The 25,621-nt window shown below is 34.5% G+C and overlaps 1 protein-coding gene across 4 annotated transcripts in view; it reads left to right on the top strand.

Moving 5' to 3' along the window:
- Positions 1 to 25,621, top strand: part of krz (kurtz) — a 308,096-nt gene that overhangs the window by 121,940 nt on the left and 160,535 nt on the right. For all 4 annotated transcript variants that reach the window (XM_065365000.1, XM_065364990.1, XM_065365016.1 and 1 more), the window contains one exon: positions 12,970 to 13,142. In XM_065365000.1, coding sequence (XP_065221072.1) covers positions 13,108 to 13,142 — 35 coding nt within the window. In that variant the 5' untranslated portion in view covers positions 12,970 to 13,107. The remainder of the gene's footprint in view (positions 1 to 12,969; positions 13,143 to 25,621) is intronic.

The following is a 25,621-nucleotide window of genomic DNA, read 5'->3' as shown; positions in this document are numbered from 1 at the left end:
TTGACGCATTGAAAAGTGTTTCGTTTCATCTTGTCGTGTAGTCTGATTTGATTTCCGTGTTATTAAGTCGTTCTCGAATGATTCGTACTTCCTGAGGGAATCGTTCGCGAAAAAATCAACTCCGATTTTTGTTGATTGTATGGCTTGTAATGTCAAGTTCTATGGTATAAGCTTTTAGCTGGTTCAATTTATTAATGATTTTCCATCTGATCAAGTCGTTCGCGAACAGAGGATTCATCACGAAAATATTTTCACTACCGTTATTAGAAACCGTCGAGCCAAAATGGATTGGAAAAATTCCTTTTTAAAAATTTATTCTATGAAATAATGTGCTTTAGTGTTCGATTCAAACAAAATTACGTCGTCGTCGTTAGATTGGCATTTTGACGTGCGAAAATTTGATCGGTTTAAACGAAAGTGTGTGCGAAATAAAAGCGTCGCTTTTTCGTTCAAATTCACGCCGGCTTTTTTCTTTTTCTGCTAAATTAAAAATTGATGAATAATTTTATCCGAAATAAAGAACAGAGGGCACGCCGTATAAATACGTATATGCGAGACTGGAAGGTGAGAAAACCCACACACGTGTACGAAACGAAATTCTCGCAAACTCGGTTTATTTTTTTACAAATTTTACCAGACGTGCTGTCAAAAGTTGGCAAAATTAAGGCTTAATGCGTCGTATTCGCTCGGGTGAGGGAAGGGTGACCATTGACGATGGAAAAGTTGACGTGAAACCCCTATTGCTATACGTATAAGGGAGAGTATTTGGAGAAAGAGGATATCGGTACCGAACGATCCGAAAAGCGTATAAAATAATCTCGCGAAAGGGCTAGAGGTAAAGGTATAGGTATAGATATAGGTTTGTGTACATACCAAATTACACGTATAATTTTTCGATGGCGTTAGAGCGAGAGAGACCGAGACTGAGAGGCGAATTTCGGCGTGACTTTGTTTGCAGAGCAGGCTGTCGGATTTTTTATCTGATGCGAAAAGAAGAGACAAGTAGAGGGGTCCCGTTTATAAGACATTTTGGAAGAAATCTCCGCCGCGTGTATAAAATATTCTTCACGATCGGATAGGATGGCGGCGACGACGACATAGAGGCGTTAAAGATACATTTTATTTGTTTTACGATATACGAGGGAAAAGAAGAGCACGAATCGGCCATTTTTAGGGTATTTACGAACGTAAACAAGGTAACGTTGTCGTCGTCGTCGTCGTCGTCCTGACGTTTCGAGGCGTTTACGTAACTTTTTGGCCTGAGATGTCTACGCTATGCTGCTGTGCTGGTGGCTGGTATACTATATCGATGACGATACGATTTTATGTAAATTTTACGCTGCTGGTATTCGTATTCGTGTGTGTGGTAGTTGATGTCGCTTTTAAAAGACCCGAGGAGATTTTACGCGTCGAATACGAGTCTGGAATACGAAAATAATGTGTAAATTAACGCCCGAAATATGGTGGAGAAGAAGGCTACGTGTCGAGAAATGCTTATAGAGTATCGTGAAGCCGGAGGTGGTGCATTTTGCTCGAAAGTTTTTCTGATTTTGAGAAGAAAAGGGATGCGGAGTGTAACGAAGTTTGGTATATTTTACGGAATATAACAACTATATACGTGGATTTATACGTAATGGTGGGTATTGTTACAGGACACTCGAAGTTTCTTATCGAGAAAGCATCGAGTTTGTGGTTCCTCGAAAATGGCGAGGAAAATTACACATGATGATAGAGATGTGGTTTGCAATGCGATGGCGCAATGTGCTTTAGAAATGGGGTTTGGATAGAATTTTTCAGGTGCTGAAAATTTAGTTGGGGTTTTTTAGATGTTGGTCTAACGTCCTTCCTCGCCCCCCTCCCACCCCCAAAAAAATCGTGTAAAAATAAACTGTTAGATGATTTGACATTTTTTGAGAAATTCAAATATTTAGACCAAAATGTGTTTTGAGCATTTTTGAAGAATTTTGAACACTAAAGGGGTTACGGTTTTTGGAATATTTGAAAAAGTGTCACGCTGTCTATCAAAATGCGTTGAAAATCATAAATTTCCACAATTTTTTTTTTTTTCTATGAAAGACCAAAATTATGAAGTCAATTCTCCAAAGTTTTTGATTCTCTCTTAAAATTGTATCAAGTTTTGAAAAAATCAGAAAGCATCAATTCTTGAGAAAGTTGTCAAAAAGTGAATATTTTTTTTTTGCAAAATAGTCAAAAAATGTCAATTTTTGAAGAAGTTGTCAAAAGTGTCACTTTTTGACAAAATAGTCGAAAATGTCATTTTTGGAAAAAAACTCTTAAAAATGTCAATTTTTGGAAAAAGTTGTTGAAAAGCTCAAGTTTTGGAGTTTTCAAAAAGTGACAATTTTTTGCAAAATAGTCAAAAAATGTCAATTTTTGAAAAAGTTGTCAAAAAATGTAATTTTTTGTGAAAAAATAGTCAAAACTGTCAATTTTCGGAAAAATACTCAAAACATGTCAATTTTTGGAAAAAGTTGTCAAAAAGCTCAAGTTTTGGAAGTTGTCAAAAGTGTCACTTTTTGACAAAATAGTCGAAAATGTCATTTTTGAGAAAAAAAAAAACTCTTAAAAATGTCAATTTTTGGAAAAAGTCGTTGAAAAGCTCAAGTTTTGGAGTTGTCAAAAAGTGACATTTTTTTGCAAAATAGTCAAATAATGTCAATCTTTGAAAAAGTTGTCAAAAAGTGTAATTTTTTGTGAAAAAATAGTCAAAAATGTCATTTTTGAAAAAAAAACACTTAAAAAGGTCAATTTTTGGAAAAAGTTGTCTAAAAGCTCAAGTTGTGGAAGTTGTCAAAAGTGTCACTTTTCGACAAAATAGTCAAAAATGTCATTTTTGGAAAAAAACGCTTAAAAATGTCAATTTTTGAAAAAGGTTGTCAAAAAGCGACAATTTTTTTCAAAATAGTCAAAAAATGTTAATTTTTGAAAAAGTTTTCAAAAAGTGTCAATGTTTGGAAAAAGTTGTCAAAAAGCTCAAATTTTGGAAGTTGTCAAAAAGTGACAATTTTTTGCAAAATACTTAGTCAAAAAATGTCAATTTTTCAAAAAGTTGTCAAAAAGTGTCAGTTTTTGAAAAAATAGTCAAAAAACGTCATTTTTGGAAAAAAAAAACGTTTTAAAATGTCAATTTTTGGAAAAAATTGTCAAATAGCTCAAGTTTTAGAAGTTGTCAAAAAGTTGCAATTTTTTGCAAAATAGTCAAAAAATGTCAATTTTTGCAAAAGTTGTCAAAAAGTGTCACTTTTTGAAAAAATAGTCAAAAATGTCATTTTTGGAAAAAAAACGCTTAAAAATGTCAATTTTTGGAAAAAGTTGTCAAAAAGCGACAATTTTTTTCAAAATAGTCAAATAATGTTAATTTTTGAAAAAGTTTTCAAAAAGTGTCATCAATGTTTGGAAAAAGTTGTCAAAAAGCTCATACTTTGGAAGATTGTCAAAAAGTGACAATTTTTTTGCAAAATAGTCAAAAAATGTCCATTTTTGGAAAAATAGTTAATATTTGTAATCTATGTCATAACAGCAGACGCAAAAAGCCCAAGTTGCTGGCCGTCTTTAAATAAAAATTTATTCATTCATTCAAGTGTGAATTTTTTTAAAAATACTAAAAAATGTCAATTTTTGAAAAAGTAGTTCAAATTTGTCAATTTTTGGAGTCAATTTTTCACAAAATAGTAAGAGTGTACAACACTATTGACAAACAATGAATAGATTTTTTTGTGAATTTTGACAAAATTTACAATTTGTCACAATTTTGGCAAAAAGGGTAACTTTTTTACACTTGAATTTTTTTTGACATTTTTGAAAAAAAAGATTTTTCAAGTTTTGATAAAAAACAGGAGACTTGTTTATGATGATTTTGGAAAAAATCAGAACTTTGTGATGATTTTGGCTAAAAAAACAGGACTCATTTCAAAGAAATGAAAAAAATTTGACAATTTTACAAAAATGTGTTGCCAATTTCTACCAAAAAAATTGGGGACTCTTCAGCAATTTGAAAACAACTAATGTTGAAAATATATTACCTATATTTTTTTTTAAAAGATTTTTTTACTTATTGTTTCGAAGGCAAAATTGATTCAAAGTTTTTGGGATTTTTGAAAAAGTCCCATGCAATTTATTAAAATGGGTAAAAGCTCTGGTATAGTAAATTGAGAATTTCCATTAAAACTTTTTTCGAGCGTTTTCGAAGAATTTTGGGCACAAAATGGGTAACGAATTTTGAAATGGTTGATAAAGGTGTCATGCAATGTATCCATATTGTGTGTTGAAATTTCAACAGAAAAACAAAAATTTTCACAACCTAAACTGACTATTTCATAATCCCAGGATTGAAATTGATGATCTTGAAGATTTTAGAAAGACATGTCATACCTACAACCTTTCAAAATGGGTTATAATTATGGTCAAAATTCAAAATTCTCAGCCATCAAATTTTTATGTGAAATTCTGAAAAATTTTAAGCTGAAACATGAGGCACGATTTTTGGGGGTTTCGTGAAAGTACCATCTGCCTTTGCGACCCATCGAACTGCATTACAATTTCAGGAGACAATTCAGAATTTAATTTCTATAAAAATCTATACGACAACACTGGATTTTTTCTTCATAGTTCATATGGCTCGTTTTAACGAATCACAAGATCCGTTTTCATTGCTATCCGGAAAATCGACCCATCTCGGGCTTAAAATTTTTCCAAAAACAGAGTTTTAAATATGACACTATTGATACTTCTTCAAAAATTTCAAGAATCATGACCCAATTTTGAGCTCGAAATTCTTTCAAAAATACTCAAAAAATATTTCTATCCTCATATTCGAATTTTTCGCGAAATTTTAACTCATTTTGATAGGTCACAAGGTCACGTTTGAAAAGGGAAATATATAATGGCACGACAGAGAAATATATTGAACGACAGCAAAGTTCAACGACGAAATAGGGTGTTTGCACGACAGCCTTAAATGCACGACGGCATAAGTGATTTGAACGACGAATTTAATAGGTTTTTGAACGACGACCAGTGTAACGACAGAGATATTCATTTTGCATGCCGAAAAAAAGGAATTCCCCACAACATAAAATAACCTGTGAATTTCACGAGACTAGGTTGTTCAAGTATCGTATTGAATTGATTTAAAGTTTCAAAAATCTGCTGATCGAAGGCTTCAGGAATTTTCAAAAAGTCGCTGGAGGCTCCGAAACGACTTGAAATTCGCCTGCAGTACTTCGTAGCGTATTGAAATTAATTTTTAGAATAAATTTCAGCTTTACAACTCCAATTTGATGGAATTTTGTGGGAATTTCGAGTTTCAAAAATCTGCTGGAGGCTCCAGAACTGCTCAAAACGGGTTGAAACCGTTTCCAATCGATTTGGCATGTCGAAAATAGGGTATATCCCAAATTTCAGCTTTCTTGGTCAATTTGGTGTAATTTTGATTTTTTCCCTCATTTTTGGCCTAAATTGGATTTTCAAAAATTCACCAAAAATCGAAAAACCCACTTTAGCCCTTGAAATTTTGACAGTTGATGAATTTTTGCATAATCTTTCGATCTACCTTTGTAAAGTTTGAAAAATTTCGTGCAAGTCCTATGTTGAAACGCAAAATCTGCAATTTCGGTTGACCTGTCAATCAAAATGGCCGCCATTTTGTAAGTAAGGCCAACTTTTTTTGGGCAAGTTTGCTTTAAAATGTTCCTTAGGAAGTTCCCTTTAAGAAAAAAGTTGTCCCGGAGGATCGGCGGGGGGGGGGGTGCAATTACTCCTATTGTCATATGCCGGACTATTAGGGATGCACATTCGACTCAAACTTGTCGCTGTTCCAGAAAAGGCCAAAGCGATTCCTTTAGGCCAAAAAAGAGGCCGGCCAAGTAAGGCTAAGAAAGCGTTGCTGAAGCAGTGAAGAAGTAGTAGATGAATGTATTTCGTCCCATAACATATCGACATGATCGATTAATTTTTATATTTAAGAAAGAAACACATGTTCGAGATTTCGTCGTTATTTTATACAAGAATGTCGTGCATTTTTTAAAAATCTGTCGTTGACTGCTGTCGGGCGACTTTTTAATTTCTGTCGCTGATTTTTTTATGTTGTCGTGCAATTTTTATATGGTCGCTGAATAAACTTATTTCGTCGTTCAACTTTTTTTTGGTCGTTCAATTCTTATGTGGCCGGGCATTATATTACTTCGTCATGAAAACTACCTTTTTTCGTCGTTGAAACACCCTAAACTATCGTGCCGATAAATCCCACCCGTTTGAAAACCTCCCGCAAAAGTTCCTTACGTCTTACTCGAAATTTGAGAAGAGCGCGATCTTGAGCTTAATTCAACATCGTTATCCCTCATTTTTGAAGTTTTCAGTCTTTTTTTTTGCAAAGAAGGGGTAGATGGAGGGATGCTCAGGAGTCATATATCCACATCTCCCTTCAAAATGACTGTTTATTGATTCCATATACAATTACGATTCATTCCGTATAATAAATGGATTCTTTTCTACCAATCAACAAATTAATTTAGCCGTTCGCCAATAACCAACAATATTATTCATCCTTAACAAAACATTAAACGCGTAAATTGAACCGAAATAACGAATGAAAAATTCATAAAAATAATGTTTCCTTTCGTAATTTGTTTTTACAATACAGAAACAGACAGTTGGTAATATAATTGTACTCGGCGAATAAACATCACCGCCGTGCCGGAATAAATCGCCTATACAAATCGAAATTGTATAATAACGTGTATAAACCCTTGCGACCATTTCGAGCCAACATCGCTAATTCCAATTCAGGTCAAACTTGACCACGCCATCGCCACCGCTATATACGAAGTTCGAGATAATAAATTCAAATTACAAGCTCGCAATACCCATCGACCATCGTGTTTGCAAAATGCAAAACGACACAGGACGAAATGGGTAATGAGAAACATCCACAAATCTCGCATTAAACGTTTAGTATGATGCGTACCTAACTCGCCATCGTTTGTCGTGTAGTCGTAGGTAAGGTTCGTACTTCGTAGTATAGTGCAATCTAAGCGAATACATACCAATTCTGGCATGAAATCAAAACTCGACCGAAGAAAAATCTTCCATTTAAGCGCACATGCACACGATTATCCCTAAACGTAAGCACCTATTTATTGGATGCGCTTCGATGCCAATATTACTGCACCTGTTGCATAAGGAATCATCTACATAATCGTAATCACCAACACCACCACCCACTTCCTTTATCTTTCTTTCGTCGAAGTACATTCTCGTAAGTGAAGCTCAAGGCATCAAAATTGATTTTACGATTGAATCGTATAATCTAGAACGTATTTGAAAGAAAAAAAATCAAGGTCCTTCACAAAAGCAGAAATTTCTTTCTATTTGAGAATTTTGGCAACAAAAAATTTCACGAACAATTGACAATTTTGGACAAAAAAAAATGATTTTTTGACGATTTTTATTCGGCAATTTAGAAAACAAACGGAAACTTTCCTACAATTATGGTCAAAAAAAGGACTTTTTCAAGCAATTTTGGCAAAAAATGACTTTCTGAAAATTTTGACCAAAATAAGGAATTTTTTTTGAATACGTATTTTGAAAACATTTAGAACTTGTTATACATAGAAAGTAACAACTTTGACAAAGAAGTGTCACGTCTCACTGTTTTACGATTTAATTAAAATTTTGACTTACCTATTTGACAATTTCTGCAAAAACTGATTTTTAACAATTTCGATTTAAAAAAAAAAAAAAAAAGGTTTTTTTAGAGAGGTACCTACACAAAAATTAGAACTTCGCGACATTTTTGCAAAAAAGTGTGACTTTTTTACAATTTAATTGAGGTGTTGAACATTTTGACAATATTGGAAAAAACTCGACTTTCCAACACTTTTGACAAAAAACAGGACTTTTTTGGGAATTGTGACAAAAACTAGAACTTTGTGAGAATTTTATTTTGGCAAAAAGTGTGAGTTTCTCACAATTTAATTCAAAGTCTTGGACTTTTTTGGCGATTCTAACCAAAAATAAAACTGTCAGCAATTTTTACAAAAAAACACATTTTTTGACAATTTTGACAAAAATTTCAACTTTTTGACGACTAACTGTTTTGGTAAAAAAGTGTGACTTTTTAACACTTTCGACAAAAAATAAAAAACTTGGAACTTTGTGACGATTTTGACAATGTGTGACTTTTTTGGCAATTTAATAAAAAAACAGACTTTGACAATTTTGGCAAAAAATAAAACTTTCAACATTTTAAAAAAAAAAACAAAGATTTTGATAAAAATTGTTGGTAGGTAAGTGTAATTTTGTGACGAATATTTTGGTAAAAAAGTGTGGTTTTACTTTCAACACTTTTGACAAAAAATAGGACTTTTTGGAGAATTTTGACAGAAATGAAACTTTGTGATAACTGATAATTTAAACAAAATGTGACATTTCTTTACAATTTGATGAATTTGCACTTTTTGACAATTTTAGTAAAAAATAAGACTTTTAACACTTGTGACAAAAACGCAGGAGATTTTTGGAAATTTTGACAAAAGTGAGAACTTTGTGACGATTATTTTGCTGATAAAAAAAAAGCGTGACTTTTCAACACTTTTGACAAAAAATAGGACTTTTTGGAGAATTTTGAGAAAAAGTGTGACATCAATCACCTAAAAAAATTTTTTTAGATTTTACAGAATCTTGTCAAAATGTGTGACCTTTTTCACAATTCACTTGTAGTTTTCGACAAATAAATTAGAACTGTGACAATTTTGATTTAAAAAAAAAAAATTGAGACTTATTGTTAGACTGTATACATGCACGAATAGGATAGAGGATGAGAAATACTCCTTAGCAGGTGAAAGATTACCAGTAGCCTTATAGGGCTCTTTGTAATATCAAGAAGGAACTATTTACACTTACCCCTTGCTAGCTCTGCGGCTACCACTATAGTGTCAGATACGTCAACATAAAAACCAACCAATGTATTAATTAGGCTCACTTTCGTGAAGTAATAACACATTCCTTAGTTACTCCAATGTAATCGTTGTATTAAATTACATTCTCTTGAAATATAAGGTTTTCTCAAATATACACATTTTGTCAATATACAAATTCACCAAATAGCGTAATTAGAACAGAGACACTATGCTCGACCACCTAATCACGTTCAAATTCACCAATGAAGATACAAATTCACCAATCCCTAAAAAGGGCAAGAAGAGTAGAAAATACGTTTTCAAACAATTAAGTCGAAGGAAAACGGACTAAATGCTCAAATCCTCCGATTCATAAATCACCTAAGTACGGGTCTGTACTAAACTCACGTATCTATCACGATGGACGAATAAGAAGTGATTTTGAGATCGAACCTAGCTAAAGTTATACCTAAAGCACCTAAAAGTTCTGGAATCGATCTCTAAAGCTGATAGGCTCGCACTACTTTTACCAAAAGATGGGGGAAATATAATAACCAATAATGTTACGATGATGTAAATGCGAAACTCTCCGCCCATATAATAATATGGGTGGGGTTTATCCGCACGACAGTTTAGGGTGTTTCAACGACGAAAAAAGGTAGTTTTCATGACGAAGTAATATAATGCCCGGCCACATAAGAATTGAACGACCAAAAAAAAGTTGAACGACGAAATAAGTTTATTCAGCGACCATATAAAAATTGCACGACAACATAAAAAAATCAGCGACAGAAATTAAAAAGTCGCCCGACAGCAGTCAACGACAGATTTTTAAAAAATGCACGACATTCTTGTATAAAATAACAACGAAATCTCGAACATGTGTTTCTTTCTTAAATATAAAAATTAATCGATCATGTCGATATGTTATGGGACGAAATACATTCATCTACTACTTCTTCACTGCTTCAGCAACGCTTTCTTAGCCTTACTTGGCCGGCCTCTTTTTTGGCCTAAAGGAATCGCTTTGGCCTTTTCTGGAACAGCGACAAGTTTGAGTCGAATGTGCATCCCTAATAGTCCGGCATATGACAATAGGAGTAATTGCACCCCCCCCCCCCGCCGATCCTCCGGGACAACTTTTTTCTTAAAGGGAACTTCCTAAGGAACATTTTAAAGCAAACTTGCCCAAAAAAAGTTGGCCTTACTTACAAAATGGCGGCCATTTTGATTGACAGGTCAACCGAAATTGCAGATTTTGCGTTTCAACATAGGACTTGCACGAAATTTTTCAAACTTTACAAAGGTAGATCGAAAGATTATGCAAAAATTCATCAACTGTCAAAATTTCAAGGGCTAAAGTGGGTTTTTCGATTTTTGGTGAATTTTTGAAAATCCAATTTAGGCCAAAAATGAGGGAAAAAATCAAAATTACACCAAATTGACCAAGAAAGCTGAAATTTGGGATATACCCTATTTTCGACATGCCAAATCGATTGGAAACGGTTTCAACCCGTTTTGAGCAGTTCTGGAGCCTCCAGCAGATTTTTGAAACTCGAAATTCCCACAAAATTCCATCAAATTGGAGTTGTAAAGCTGAAATTTATTCTAAAAACTAATTTCAATACGCTACGAAGTACTGCAGGCGAATTTCAAGTCGTTTCGGAGCCTCCAGCGACTTTTTGAAAATTCCTGAAGCCTTCGATCAGCAGATTTTTGAAACTTTAAATCAATTCAATACGATACTTGAACAACCTAGTCTCGTGAAATTCACAGGTTATTTTATGTTGTCGGGAATTCCTTTTTTTCGGCATGCAAAATGAATATCTCTGTCGTTACACTGGTCGTCGTTCAAAAACCTATTAAATTCGTCGTTCAAATCACTTATGCCGTCGTGCATTTAAGGCTGTCGTGCAAACACCCTATTTCGTCGTTGAACTTTGCTGTCGTTCAATATATTTCTCTGTTGTGCCATTATATATTTCCCTAATAATATTAGCGCGGACCCCCTGCTGGGATTTGATAATACATCGAATTTGCAAGTACCTACAACTTACCTTAATAAATCAAATGATCTCTAAGTTGTCAAGACCTAAAGGATGGGATTAACTAAGTTCTATAGGATCTTCACCAACTTAAGAATCATTACGAGATGTACTGAGAGGACAGTGAGGTCATAATGCCACCTTACATTATTCAGGCAATTATGGGGAAAATGAAAACTTTTCATGTGACAACTTTTTCAAGAATTGACGCTTTTTGACTTTTCCAAAAAATTGATGTTTTTCGATTATTTTTCCAAAAATTGATGTTGTTTTACTGTTTTTCCAATAATTGACACTTTTTGACAGCTTTTCCAAAAAGTGATCATCTCTTGACTATTTTTTCGAAAAGTGTCGCTTTTTGACTATTTTACCAAAAATTGACACTTTTTTGACAAATTTTCCAAAATTTGGCATTTTTTACAACTTTATCAAAAATCTAAACTTTCTGACAGCTTTTTCAAAAATTGTCAGATTTAACTTATTCAAAATTTTTTCGAAAAGTTTGGCAAATGAAAACCGGAACCTTTTTTTTGACATATTGATTAATATTACAATCTTAAGATACCTACTTCTTAAATAAATAGGTAATACATTTAACTTTAATTTTATTTAGGAACATGTGCCGATTTGTATGTTATATTACATCACTAGGTCATGAGGCTTTTGACGTTTAAGACGCCTAACCATCATACTAGTATCTATTAGTTGAAAAGCTTCTGGGTTGATATGCCCATAAAGTCGCTTCTCATGCTTGTTGCATATTCTCGAACGACTTCATCCGCCCACTTTATTTCAAGATCTTTATGTAGTGCTTCGTTGGTCTGAAACCATCTTGCACCCGTGATTGTTCGCAGAGTTTTGCTTTGAACTGTTTGGATGATTTTTCGATTTGATGGTTTGGCATATCCCCATAACTGTATCCCATATGTCCATACTGGTTTAATTATCATTTGATAAATAATTAGTCTTTTACTCTCAATCTTCATTTTTGAATGATGTCCAATCAACCAGTACATTTGGCGGATTTTTAGGTTGATTTGAGTCTTCTTCTGGTCAATATGGTGCCTCCAGGTAAGACTAGAGTCAAGATGAATACCCAGATACGTAGCATGGCTGGCAGCTGGAATTTCACTTTGTTTAATGTCTTAGCAAATGTGACATGAGTTGACTTTTGCTCATTTAGCTTGATTTTCCATTGATCTGCCCATCTTGAGATCCCATCAAGGGCTTTTTGGAGATTCTCTGTTGCTTGGGCTTGGGATGGATGAACTGATAAAATTGCAGTGTCATCAGCAAACGTTGCAGTTTCGGTTTCTTCTGTTGTTGGTATATCAGCTGTGTAGATTTAATACAGGATTGGTCCCAGAACACTACCCTGAGGCACTCCAGCTTTAATAATTGGATGTTGAGTAGAAATAGCATCTCCATGGAACACCCTAAATGCTCTTCCTGTGATATAGGATTTCAGGAGACAAACGTAATTTCCTGGTAGGATTTTTGCAAGTATGTAGAAGAATAATTCTAACGTGGAAATGAGTTATTTTCAAAAAAGTTGCTCTGAATTTGATTTGTTCTCATTTTTTGTGTTTTTTTTTCAATTTTGAGGGGCCCAATATATGGGCCGGATGAATTTTTTTCTTGAAAGGGGGGATTATTTAGACAAATTCTGACGCAGAAACAAAGAACTTCGATCAATTGAAGTTTTTGTCATTTTTATCATTTTTTTTACTTGGGTGGGGGGGTGGCATCAGCACTTTTTTTTGCAGATAGAAAGGAAATGAAAAAGTAAAGAATTATTTTCTCTCCCGAGGTAACAAACTTTGGTGGGTGAGAGGTGGAAAAATTCCAACTTTGTGAAATATAAGGTTCACCCTGCGGGGTTCCTAGCATCACCAACAATACCTATTTATTAAATATATGTCGACGGTAGGATTATTCTAAATGCATAATGTACTCGTACTACGAAAATCATTCAAATTCTAATTATTTTCGTTGTTTTCACACAGGTGTTGAAATAGAACCGAGGAACAGATCCGACCAGGCTTAGTACAGCACACGCTCTCAGGAATTAATTCCATCTAGAGCGGCGACGGCGGTGACAACAGCGCCGGATTCGTAGAAAGGCGAAAAACTCGTACTAAAACATGGACGACGCTGCTGGAAAAAAGCAAGCTACTAGGTAAGTGAATCGAATCTCGTACCTTCAGCGGTCCTTTGTAGTATATACGTACCTAGTTAGTACGAATAGTTTCAGCATTTTGTGCGTACGAGTATACTACATTATAATACAAATAGATAGACCAATGGTTTAACGCTTAAGGTATACGATATATACGTGTAATTACGTAAAATGGCCTCCGCAACGTATGGGACAATTCGTGCATGTCATATAAATGAAAATTTATCCGAGCACCGAAGGCGGTTTAATGGCTCATGGTCGTGTATGTGAAATTTCGTCCGTTTTAAATTGAATTTTCCAATTTACGCGAGCCTGGTTGGACCATATACGATAGCTGGGTCGTTGTCGTTTAGTGGAAATGCTATAGTAGTACTTTGTATTACTTTACCTGCCGACTACGACTACGTATACTGCCGTTTTCGTAGTAGAGATTTGAGAAATATACGTATACATAATACGAAAAGGAAAGGAGTGAAAAAAGCAAGCAGGCAAACTGGCAAACACATCGTCTAGCGTAATGATATTGCTTGTGAGATGAAACGTATCGCTATGCTTTTCATTTTGATTCGGTATACGAGCTTCAGCTTGGTTGTAGTAGTTCGTACTCCTACCCCTAGTTGTCCTGTCCTCATACGACTTACGCGTATTTATTTCCGTACGTGACGATAAGGTCGTCTAGAGAGCCAGCAATCGCGACCAGTCCCCCAGAGGGAAATAAATCCGAACGGATTATAAGCGTTTTTTTTTTTTTTTTTGCTGGGGTAGGGAACATGGATGGGAAAAATCACCCTTCCTGTACGTATACGTAAATTGGCATCGTGGTAAAGAAAAAAAAAGTAATCGTGGCGAGCAGGTGGTTATACGAGTATGTACGTGAAAAGTCGAATTTCTGTAGATGAAGAGATGTGAACGAAGGTGTTTGAATTTTGATGGAAGTATTTTGTTATGGGGTGTCTCAATTGAAAGGTTATCAAAAATAACGGATTTATGGAATTGAGTAGCGGATAACTTTTGCCCAAAGTATGTAAAAAATGGCCCCCTTTCAACGAGGGAACCGGGTCAACTCGTCACCTCCGATTTGGCTGCTGAAAAATTTGGCCCACTGAAAGTTCATATTCACGAACAACTCAGAACTAAATTTTCAGCTGCTGAGGTTAATTACAGCGCTTTCTAGAGCGATTTCAGCATGCTGGAGAAAAACTTTATTTCTGCTGGAGGCTCCAGATCGTCTCGAAAATGGTCGCAATCGATTCGGCAGCTCGACTTTATTGCATCCAAACTAAATTACAGATTTTTATCTCGTGGTTTACTTGCTTTTTTGTGAAAACCTTGTCTAAAAATGGGCCATCTTTTCAGTGGTTTTCAAAAATTCGCCGAAATTTGAAAAATTGGCTTCGTCAGCTGAAAATTTGGTTGTGAGGTGTAGGTGAGGTGAACTTTCAGTGAGTCAAATTTCAACCAGATCGGAGGTGACGAGTTGACAAGATTCCCCAGTAAGAAACAGGCTAGACAAAGGCTTAACGAAGTTATATGTCATGAGGGGGGGACTACAATTTTCCCAACTGTTTACTCCCCCCCTCCCTCATTCTCGAGTATCTTCCATGCAAATTAGCCAGATATGGTTTGAACAAATTTTGGAAGGGGTAGTTGAAAACAAAAAATGTTCAAAAATGATGCTTCTATAGTATTTGAATTGTTCTATTGCAAGGTTGGTATTGAAATCCAAAATTGAAAAATTCACAATTTTTTCATGTTTTTTCTTTAGCCTTTGAAAATAAAATTCAAACGGAGTGTTTTCGATTTTATCCAAACGAAGCGAGCGCAATAGCTTCAGAAAATTCTGAATTTTTGAGGCTAAAAAATTATTTTTTTGGTATTTTTCAATGAAAAGACCTTCTAATGATAAAGTAGTGAAATCAACACATTCTCCAATTTTGACAAAACTCAGCCAAAATGTTAGTTTTAATGTAAAACAATTCCCTACAATTTTTAGGTCGAATCTCCCCCCCCCCTCAACTACAACCCGAGAATTGTGCCCCATACGTGCTCAAAATTCAAAACTCTCGGTCTCCGGAGGTGGTGGTCCAAAGATTTTGAAACTTTCCTAGAAATAAGGGGGAGAGAGGGTAGAAAATTTCGAAAATTCGTAGAAAAACGACGAGGTGCCCTCTGCAAAATTTCTCCTCTCCTCCCTCCTCTCCTCCCTCCTCCCCTCCCTTCCCCCTTTTCCAGCACACCTCTGCTGCGACGAATCAAAAATATCCTAAAAAGGTTTTCATTTTGTTGTGCGGGTTGTTTCAGGCCATTTTTTCTGAACTTGTCAAAATTTAATTATTTTTTTGTTGGTAATTCTTCTGTGATATTTTTGCCAAATGTTGAAAGTTGAAATTTTCATACGAAAATATTTTTTGACCACATTTGAAGAATTTTGAGTCCAAAATTGGGTCACGATTTTTTTATATTCTCGAACAGGTGTCATGTGACCTATCAAAATGGATGAAACTTTTGTGAGAAATTCAAATATGGAGATGAAAATATTTTTGGAGCATTTTTAAAGAATCTTAACCTCAAAATTTGTTCATGATTTTTTTGATGCTTGAAAAAATATCGTGCTACTTTCTTAGCAAAACGAGTTGAAATTTCGGCAGAAAATCAAAAATTTCGATCAAAACGTTTTATGTGCCCCTTTGAAGAATTTTGAACACTGCAATATTGAGTCAATTTTTTGTGTAATCATGAAAAAGTTTTATAGTGACGTCAAGAAACAGGTGAAAATTTCGTGAGAAATTCAAATTTTTTTGACGAAGTTTATTTTTAAAATGCCTTAAGAATTTAAATTCTCCAAAGGGGGACACCCCTTTGATTTTCTGCGTTTAAAGACTGAGAAATTTCGAATTTTCTATCAGGAACAGCGATTCGAGTTGAAAAATTTCTTCGAAATAACGTCCAAGAAAAAAATAAAAACACTCCACAGTTGGGAAATTTCACGCTCCACAATTTTGTTTTTCCTCGGTTACAATTTTTTCATGGTGAATGAAATTTCAAAAAATTATTTTTATTTTCCTGATAAACAATCGATTTTTCTTTGAAGGGGATTGGGGGAGGGGGGAGAAAAGAAAATAATTTCCTATTCATTTAATGATTCTGACTTCCTCTCCTCCTCCCCTTTAAATGATGAAAAATTGGAATATGGGGCAATGGATTTAAAAAATGAAAAATCCTACCGACTGCCCTTATAATTGATTATTATTATTTATTTTTTCCGACATCGAGGGCCTCTCTATATCCAAATGGGTCAGCATTGCTATGGGGGGGGGGGGAGAAGAGACATTTTTGAAGAGAAATTCACTTGAAAGAATTCCCATCCAGAGATCAAAATTTTAAAGTAATGTAACATTTTTAGTTGTTGTTTGACTACTTAAGTTTTTTTCAACTTCGGGAGGCTAGAATAGTTTGGAGGTCTGAGGGGCGTTTTCTATTGAAAATGGCGGAGGGGAAAGGAGGTGGTTCAGAATATTTTTGACGAATGAATCGTGATGAACTTTTCGCGTTATTTATTCAAAACCTCTCCATTTCGTAAAAATATTAAAACAATCGCAACGAATAAATTTTTCCACAAACATAGCCTAATAGTACGAACACATACGAGAGACAAATCGGTTGGGAAAATATTTGTGCCAGATGAGAGAAAGGTACCGTATTTTCAGCAAATACGAGTAAACACATCGCCCTAATAAAGAACCGAACCGATCAACTTGAATTTATATTAGGAAGTAATTTTCTTCACAGTTGACACGATCTTCGTCGAGAGTTCATCGGACACGTCACTAGAAAACTCACCCCAATACCCCACGACTCGACTCTGCCTTGTAAGTTATATGCCATGCCAGTCTCGCAATTTCTAATCGATTCCAACATCGGAATCGAAACTGAAAGATGAAATTTCAGCCGCAACTTTTCACCATCATATTATAATATTACGATGAAGCAGCAAAGCTGCACACTTCACAATTCACATTGCCATGGTATATGACATCTGTTGCATGAGTTTTCTCTCACTCTAACGAGCGATATATTTTTCGTGGCGAATACGTCAGTCTCTCGTTGGTGTATATTTTCGTCTCTGTCCCTTTTTTTTTCTTCTTATTTTTTGATACTCGTACCTCGTAAAAGCAAAAATCGAGCTGTATTTTTAATAATGTTTATCGAGCTACCTGTTGAAAGCAATGGTACGCGCGTATCTGCATAAAAAACATCGAACGCTGCAGATCATTCGCAATTTTACGAAATGCGACCAATCTATAGCCGCAGGTATTTCGTATTTCACTATTTAGAGCGAGGAAGTTTTTTTACCGAATTTTTTCGTGGATAAAATGTTTGCTATTGTTAAAAATCTAAACTTGAAATAGAAGTATATTATCTTTTTTTGTCCCACTCGTGATATTTCTTCAAAGAAAATTGTAGAAAATTTTCATCGTTCTCCTTGTTGAAATATTTGAATTTGAAATATCACAATCTCAACAAATTACTATTCCAACGAGCGAGGTATATCAACTGGCATACGAATCATCAAACTAGACAAAGCCAAATCGAAAAAGCACGCAGAAATATATCGCCAGCTACAATTTCGAGAGCTGAATTGCATTTTTTGATTTTTTGTGAATTTTTAGAAAATAAAATTCTGGTCAAAAAAGACGAAAAAAATCAAAATTTTATAAAATTCATTTTCACAGCTAGAAGTATGCAATCTATATAATTATTTCGACCTCTCGAATTGATTGGAAGCAGTTTCGAACCGTCTCAAGGAGTTTTGGAGCCTCCAGCAGATTTTTTCAAAATCCGATATTCTCGCAAAATCTCACAAAATGAAGTTGGAAGGCTTCAGTTCACTCTGCACTCTAATTTCAACATCCTGTCAAGTCGACTAAAGGTGATTTCGAGTCATTTTGAAGTCTCCGATGACTTTTTGAAAATTCCAGTTTTCCAAAAAAAAAAAAAAAAAAAACGCCATAAAATCTGTTGAAATTTCAAAAATTTTCTGAAGGCTTCAGATCTGCTTAAAAAAGTTTGAATCTATTTCCAATCGATTCAAAAAGGTCGATAAGGGCACGTACCAAATTCAAGTTTTATAGGTCAATTTTGTAAAATGTTGATTTTTTTTCAATTTTTAGCTAGAATTTGAGTTTTAAAAATTTGCCAAATATGGAAAAATGCATTTCAGCTTCTGAAATTTTTTCTGGTGATGTATGTTTGTATGATTTCTCAATTTGACTTTTTGATGTTGTAAAAAATAGTTGTGCAAGTAGGAATACGTAGGTATCTCCTTCATAAGATACACTGAAAATAGGCATACATTTAAGGGGAGAGGAAAAGGGGTGTTTTCTGGTGCAATGAAGGGATTAATTAAAAATCTGCAAAAAATTTTTTCAATGGGAAATTTGGTGTAGATTAAATTCGAATAATATAACTATTTTCCTCGTGAAATTATTTTTTTCGCGAGATACGTAATTGGTTTATTTATTTTTTTCAAAATTTTGGTTGGGTAAAGATACTGTATTTTTTTATTTATTTATTTATTTATTTTTTCAATTTCAAAAATTTATTTTTTTCAAATTTTGGCTCTACTTCTTGAAGAAAAAAAGAGGAATAAAATTATTTTGACATCAGCAAGTGAATGGTTCGCCATTTTTCATCCCTGCATGCCTTTGGATAAAATTGTCATAGAAAAATAATCAAAAAGCATCAAATTTTTATAAAATATTTTTTTTTAAAAGTGGACATTTTTGGAAGAGTTGACCAAAAAGTGTCTCAATTCTTGGAAAATTTTACCATAATGTGTCAATTCTTGGCAAAATGGTCAATTTTTGGAAAAGTTGATCAAAAAGTGTCAATTTTCAGAAAAGTTTACCAAAAAGTGTGAATTTTTGGAGTAGTTGACCAAGAAGTGTCAATTTTTAGAAAAGTTCACCAAAAAGTGTCAATTTTGGGCAAAATGGTCAAAAAGGGTCATTTTTTGAAAAAGTTGACCAAAAAGCGTCAATTTTTGGAAAAGTTGACCAATAAAAAGTGTCAATTTTTAGAAAAGTTGTCAAAAGCGTCAAATGTTGAAAAAATAGTCAAAGTGGGTCCATTTTTGAAAATAAAGTATAACGCATCATATTTTGGAAAAGTTGTCAAAAGGTGTTAATTTTTGAAATGTGTAGTTGACCAAAAAGTGTCAACTTTTGGCAAAATAGTTGGAAAAGTGTCAATGTTTAAAAAAATATCCAAGAAGCATCAACTTTGGGAAAATATTCAATAAGGCGCAAAATTTTGAGAAAATAGTCAAAAAGCGTAAATTTTTGGAAAAGTTGACCAAAAAGTGTCAATTTTTAGAAAAGTTGTCAAAATGTGTCAATTCTTGGAAAAGTTGTCAAACTGTCAATTTTTGGAAAAGTTGACCAAAAAGTGTCAATTTTTAGAAAAGTTGTCAAAATGTGTCAATTCTTGGAAAAGTTGTCAAACAGTGTCAATTTTTGGAAAAGTTGACCAAAAAGTGTCAACTTTTGGCAAAATAGTTGGAAAAGTGTCAATGTTTAAAAAAATATCCAAGAAGCATCAACTTTGGGAAAATATTCAATAAGGCGCAAAATTTTGAGAAAATAGTCAAAAAGTGTAAATTTTTGGAAAAGTTGACCAAAAAGTGTCAATTTTTAGAAAAGTTGTCAAAATGTGTCAATTCTTGGAAAAGTTGTCAAACTGTCAATTTTTGGAAAAGTTGACCAAAAAGTGTCAATTTTTAGAAAAGTTGTCAAGATGTGTCAATTCTTGGAAAAGTTGTCAGAAAGTGTCAATTTTTGGAAAAGTTGACCAAAAAGTGTCAACTTTTGGCAAAATAGTTGAAAAAGTGTCAATGTCTGAAAAAATATCCAAAAAACATTCATTTTTGAAAAAATATTCAAAAAGCTGATACATTTTGAAAAAAAAGTCAAATAGTGTCAATTTTTGGAAAAGTTTTTAAAAACCGTCAAATTTTGGCAAAATAATAAAAAACCGTCAATTTTTGGAAAAATAGTCAAAAAGCGTCAATTTTTAGAATAATAATCAAAATGCGTCAAGTTTTGGAAAAATAGTCAAAAAGCGTCAATTTTTGGAAAAGTTGACAAAAATTGACATTTTTTTGCAAAATATTCAAAAGTTATACATTTGGGCAAAATTGTCAAAAAGTGTCCATTTTTAGTGGAATTGTCAAACAAAGTCAATTTGTTGCTAAAGTTGTCAAACAGTCCTGTTCCTGCCAAAGATTGTCTGAGAGTTAATTTTTGGCGAGTTGACGAAGTTGTAATGTCTCTTTATTTCTCAACCTGTGGCCCTCTAACTATCAAAAGGAAAAGCTCCCAATTTCAAGAAAATGACTCGCGATAAGATTATAGAAAATGAAAAAGAATACGAGATTGTTCGTAGCTTGATCGCTCACAGCGATGCTTGTATTTTCCCCTCATCCGCAGTAGATATTGGAAACGTGATGAAATTTTAATTACGCGTCTCTCAGCGCTATTCGACATTTTAGGTGGCATTGTTGTCATTGGCAGTTGACAATTTCACATATCGTTTCGTCGACTACCGTCTACCTACATTAGAAGCTATCACGTTGAAACTTTATTTCCATTTCGACAAAAACCAATAAACATCAAGAAAAGTAACGTACACCTTTGTACATATATTATATACATACAACGTACATACGTGCAAAAGCAAACAGACAAAATTCCAATCGGAAAATATCATACGTAACAGCATCTCGAGCTTGCTGCGTCATCAACGCAAATACTTTAAAATCTGTCATTTGCCAACACAGTTGACAAATACGGATAAGTATTACGCATACACAGACTTTACAAAATGACGTAAAATCGCTCTCTTACACTGTATCCGCGAGAGTGAGATGAGAGCTGAGAAAACGGAAGTGTTACTCGACTCAACAACGACCAACTATCGTACCCAGTCAACACTATGAACCCGAGCTCGTCAACTAATGAGAAAAGTTAAATTAACTTATGAACGATGCGATGGAAAAGGCGAGCTTGGCTTCCAATTCCCAGCGCCCAAGTCGAAAGCTCATTTAATTATCCGGCAATAAGGTTTTATATTACGAGACGATGCGATGCTGGGGATGGAGAAGCCAAGTATAGGAGCGGTAATCAGGGCTTACGTACGTATAAGTTTAGGTTGATGTTGTTGAAATGAAGACGTGTACACGGTATAGTATATAAGTTATAGTAGAGTATAAGAAGGAGAAAGAGTCGGTCAAAGTCTCCAAGGGATGGATTATACCGAACTGCGAGTAGATTTAATGTCGGCGTTGATTTCAATTATGTACGACTACGCGAGTGCTTCAGCACTTCCTCCTCTTCCTCCTCCTTCCCATCGTACGTCATCTTGCCCCAGATACGATCTTCTTCTTCCTGCTGCTTCTTGTTGCCTCTCCACCAGGGTAAAAGTCGTCGAAAATATTTACTCGATTTGGATCAAGAAAGGGGAAGAAGGAGAAAATAATTAGTTCAAGTGTTCGAGTATCAAAGTACATACAATTTTTGAACAATTTTCGACGTGGATGAAATTAATTTTTTTTTACCATTCCTATTACGAAAAGGATAGACAGACACGTCCTTGAGATCCTCCTGAAAAAACCAGCCAAAATATCGAGTCATTCGCGAACGATTCCTTCTACTGTCACAACTGAAAATCTATAACATGTACCATTCACTCGTACGTTTGCCACACTTGGAAAAATGTCACGTTTTATCTCATATTTTGTATCGTTCGACTGATTAAACTCGTATCTAGTCGACCCTCTGTATACGCCTCTCTCAAACACCAGACTCTCAACTCTCGAGACTATTAAAAAGCGATAAAATCGTAAGACAGACATCGCCTCTGGGAACTTTCATCATTTTCTGATTCGATGTACTAGCACGTGTTTTCGCCAGCACCACAGCACAGATAAAAATTCAAAGTAATGACAGCTTGATTTTCGAACATGGACAAATTTTATCAATACGGTCCGACAAGATACCCGTAGATATATCGAAGCCAACCAGGCATCATTCATGTGCCGGAAATAAACGCGTATTTAATAGTTTCAAGGCCACTATGCAAAATCGAATCCGCGACCACTTTTAATGGCTCCAGCGCACGTGAAACTGGTTCGCTGCTATCTCCTGTAAATTTTATGCCAATAATTATAGTCGGATGCTACGTTCGCGTTGAATTTCGTACGAATTACATACGAACTTTCCTCGGATCTGACGATTAAATACGACTCGAAAGGCGGACACCTCGAATTGGCCCAGTAAAGACGGGGAGCCCACTTAAGGATAAATTGCACCCCCCCCCCCCCTGGTCGATCTTCCGGGGCAACTTTTTTCTTAAAGGTGGAGTCCTAAAGAACATTTCTAGCCCTTGTACTCAAAAAAAAGTGGCCCTACTTACAAAATGGCGGCCATTTTGATTGACAGGTCAGCCGAAATCGCAGATTTTGCGTTCCAACATAACTAGCACAATATTTTTCAAACTGCACAAAGGTAGATCGAAAGATCAAGAAAAAAATTATCACCTGTCAAAATTTCGAGCGCTAAAGTGCGTTTTTCGATTTTTGGTGAATTTTTAAAAATCAAATTTAGGCCAAAAATGAGGGGAAAAAATCAAAATTTTACCAAATTGACCAAGAAAGCTGAAATTTAGGATACACCCTACTTTCGACATGCCAAATCGATTGGAAACTGTTTCAAACTGTTTTGAGCAGTTCTGGAGCCTCCAGCAGATGCTAAAATTGGAGTGTAGAGTAAATATCAGCTTTCCATCGCCATTTGATGAAATTTTGTGAAAATTTTAAGCTTCAAAAATCTGCTGGAGGCTCCAGTAATTTTCAAAGTTGCTGGAGGCTCCAAAATGACTTGAATCTACCTGAAGTCGTCTTCAGAGGGTGCTAAAATTGGAGTGTAGAGTAAATATCAGCTTTCCATCTCCATTTGATGAAATTTTTGTGAAAATTTGAAGTTTCAAAAACCTGCTGGAGGCTCCAGTAATTTTCAAAAAGTCGCTGGTGGCTCCGAAATGACATGAAATTTACCTACAGTACTTCGTAGCGCCTTGAAAAAAGTTTGCAGAATAAATTTCAGCTTTCCAACTCCATTTCGGTGAAATTTTGTGAGAATTTCGAGTTTCAAAAATCTGCTGGAGGCTCCAGAACTGCTCAAAACGGTTTGAAACAGTTTCCAATCGATTTGGCATGTCGAAAGTAGGGTGTATCCTAAATTTCAGCTTTCTTGGTCAATTTGGTAAAATTTTGATTTTTTCCCCTCATTTTTGGCCTAAATTTGATTTTTAAAAATTCACCAAAAATCGAAAACCGCACTTTAGCGCTCGAAATTTTGAGAGGTGATAAATTTTTTCTTGATCTTTCGATCTACCTTTGTACAGTTTGAAAAATGTTGTGCTAGTCCTATGTTGGAACGCAAAATCTGCGCTTTCGGCTGACCTGTCAATCAAAATGGCCGCCATTTTGTAAGTAGGGCCACTTTTTTTTTGAGTACAAGGGCATTTTTACAACACTTTGGCAATAAAGCAAAACCTTTTTGGCAATTTTAGACATAAAAGAGAGCCTTTTTGGCAGTTCTTGGCAAAAACGCGAGACTTTAGAGGAATTTTAGGAAAAAAATCGTGCCTTTGTGGAACTTTTTGCAAAAAAAAACCATAATTTTCAGCAATAAGGTAAGAGTTTTGGGCATTTTAGGTAAAAAAGCAAAATTTTTTCATCGATTTGGTAAAAGTCGAAAATTTTTTGTCAACTTTTAGCAAAAAGCAAAATTCTTGGGCAGTTACTGACGAAAAAATGATGATTTTTTACAATTTTTGCCGGAACCATTCGCCTGAAAAATTACTTTTTTGGGGGGGGAGGGATTTTTAATAATTGTAACAAAAAAGGAAGATTTTCATTGACAATTTTCGGCAACAACGCGAAAACTTTGGATAATTTTGGGGGGGGGGGGGGTGAAACATTCGAAATTTTTTGCGATCACTTTTAGCAATTTTTGGCAAGAAACAACATTTTTGAGCAATTTTTTACAAAAGCCACGATTTTTTGCTATTTTGAGCAGAAAGTGTTTGTCACTTTTTGAAAATTTTATCAAAAATTGACGCTTTTGACTGTTATGCCAAAAATTGACACTTTTTGGTGAACTTATCCAAAAATGGACTCTTTTTGACAAGTTTTCTAAAAATTGTCACTTTTTGAACAACTTTTCCAAAAATCGACGCTTTTGAAAAATTTTTCCAGAAACTGATGTGAAAAAATTTAAAATTAAAAACTGACACCTGAATTTTTTAAATTTTATAGTCATGATTTTTCAAAAAAAAAAATACTTATTATGTATCAAAATCAAAACTGAAGCTGGAAGTTGAAAAGTGAAAAATTTTTCTGAATTTGTCGGTTTGTTTTTCAGCCAAAAATTGTGATAAATTCTCGCTCTCTTTCAAAAAAGGTCTCAATTTCCCTCCAAAAATTACACTATAAGTAGTGTCGAATTTTTTCCCAAAAAATTTCATTTTTTCGACAACAAATTAAAAAAACACGTTTTGTTTTGAATTTTTTTTTTTGAAAAATTGCGAAGAAGTAGGTATGCTATTTTATTCGCTGTAGCCTAATTGTCGATAAAGTGGATACTAGTTCGGCTAAAATTGTCGAAGTCTTGCTTTTTTCCATAAAATTGACAAAAATGTTCGTTTTTCAGTAAAATGACAAAAAATACCAGAAATTACCAAAAAGTCTCGTTTTTATCACTTTACGAACGTTGTTTTTGACAAAAATTTCATGTTTTCAATCGTTCTAAAAAATTGCTATACTTTTATATTAAAATTGTCGAATTCTGACATGTACATACATATTTTGAAAAAATTCTCGCTTCTTAGCAAAATTGCTAAAGATTTACAATTTTTCCAAAAATTACGCATTCCAGAATAATTCTTGTCAACCTTGCTGAAAGTACCGCTTTCTGCTAAAACAGCTTTTTTGATTAAATTACATATTTGAAATCGTTTTAATTTTTAAGAACTGCTGAGAAGGGTGCTTTTTAGAACGAGTTAATTTCAAGTTTATTAATGGAAAATTTTCGTCGAACTCTCGTTCATTAGGTAAATGTACCCGCAAAATGGCGAGTAAAATTCGTCCTCAAGTCCAAATACCAACAGCGATGCGATTTTCCTAAATCCTATTGTAATATTAAAAACGTGATTAAAATTCAGATTAAGTCAAAAAACAAATATACAAGCTGGATTTACAAGGCGGGGCGGCGTCGACGTCGACGGGGGTTCCGTCGAGATACCATACCCTTACCCCCTACTCACCGTTCGTTTCTCAAAACAGACACTTTGCTTCCTGTACCCGGAGGAGTTGAAAGAGGAGAGCGAAGTTGCGAAAAGAGAAAAAAAAGGCGTCGAAA

Source organism: Planococcus citri, chromosome 1 (assembly GCF_950023065.1).
Source record: "Planococcus citri chromosome 1, ihPlaCitr1.1, whole genome shotgun sequence".
NCBI classification, from domain to species: domain Eukaryota; kingdom Metazoa; phylum Arthropoda; class Insecta; order Hemiptera; family Pseudococcidae; genus Planococcus; species Planococcus citri.
The sequence above is the reverse complement of the archived record's forward strand: the minus strand, read 5'-3'. Positions and strand labels throughout refer to the sequence as shown.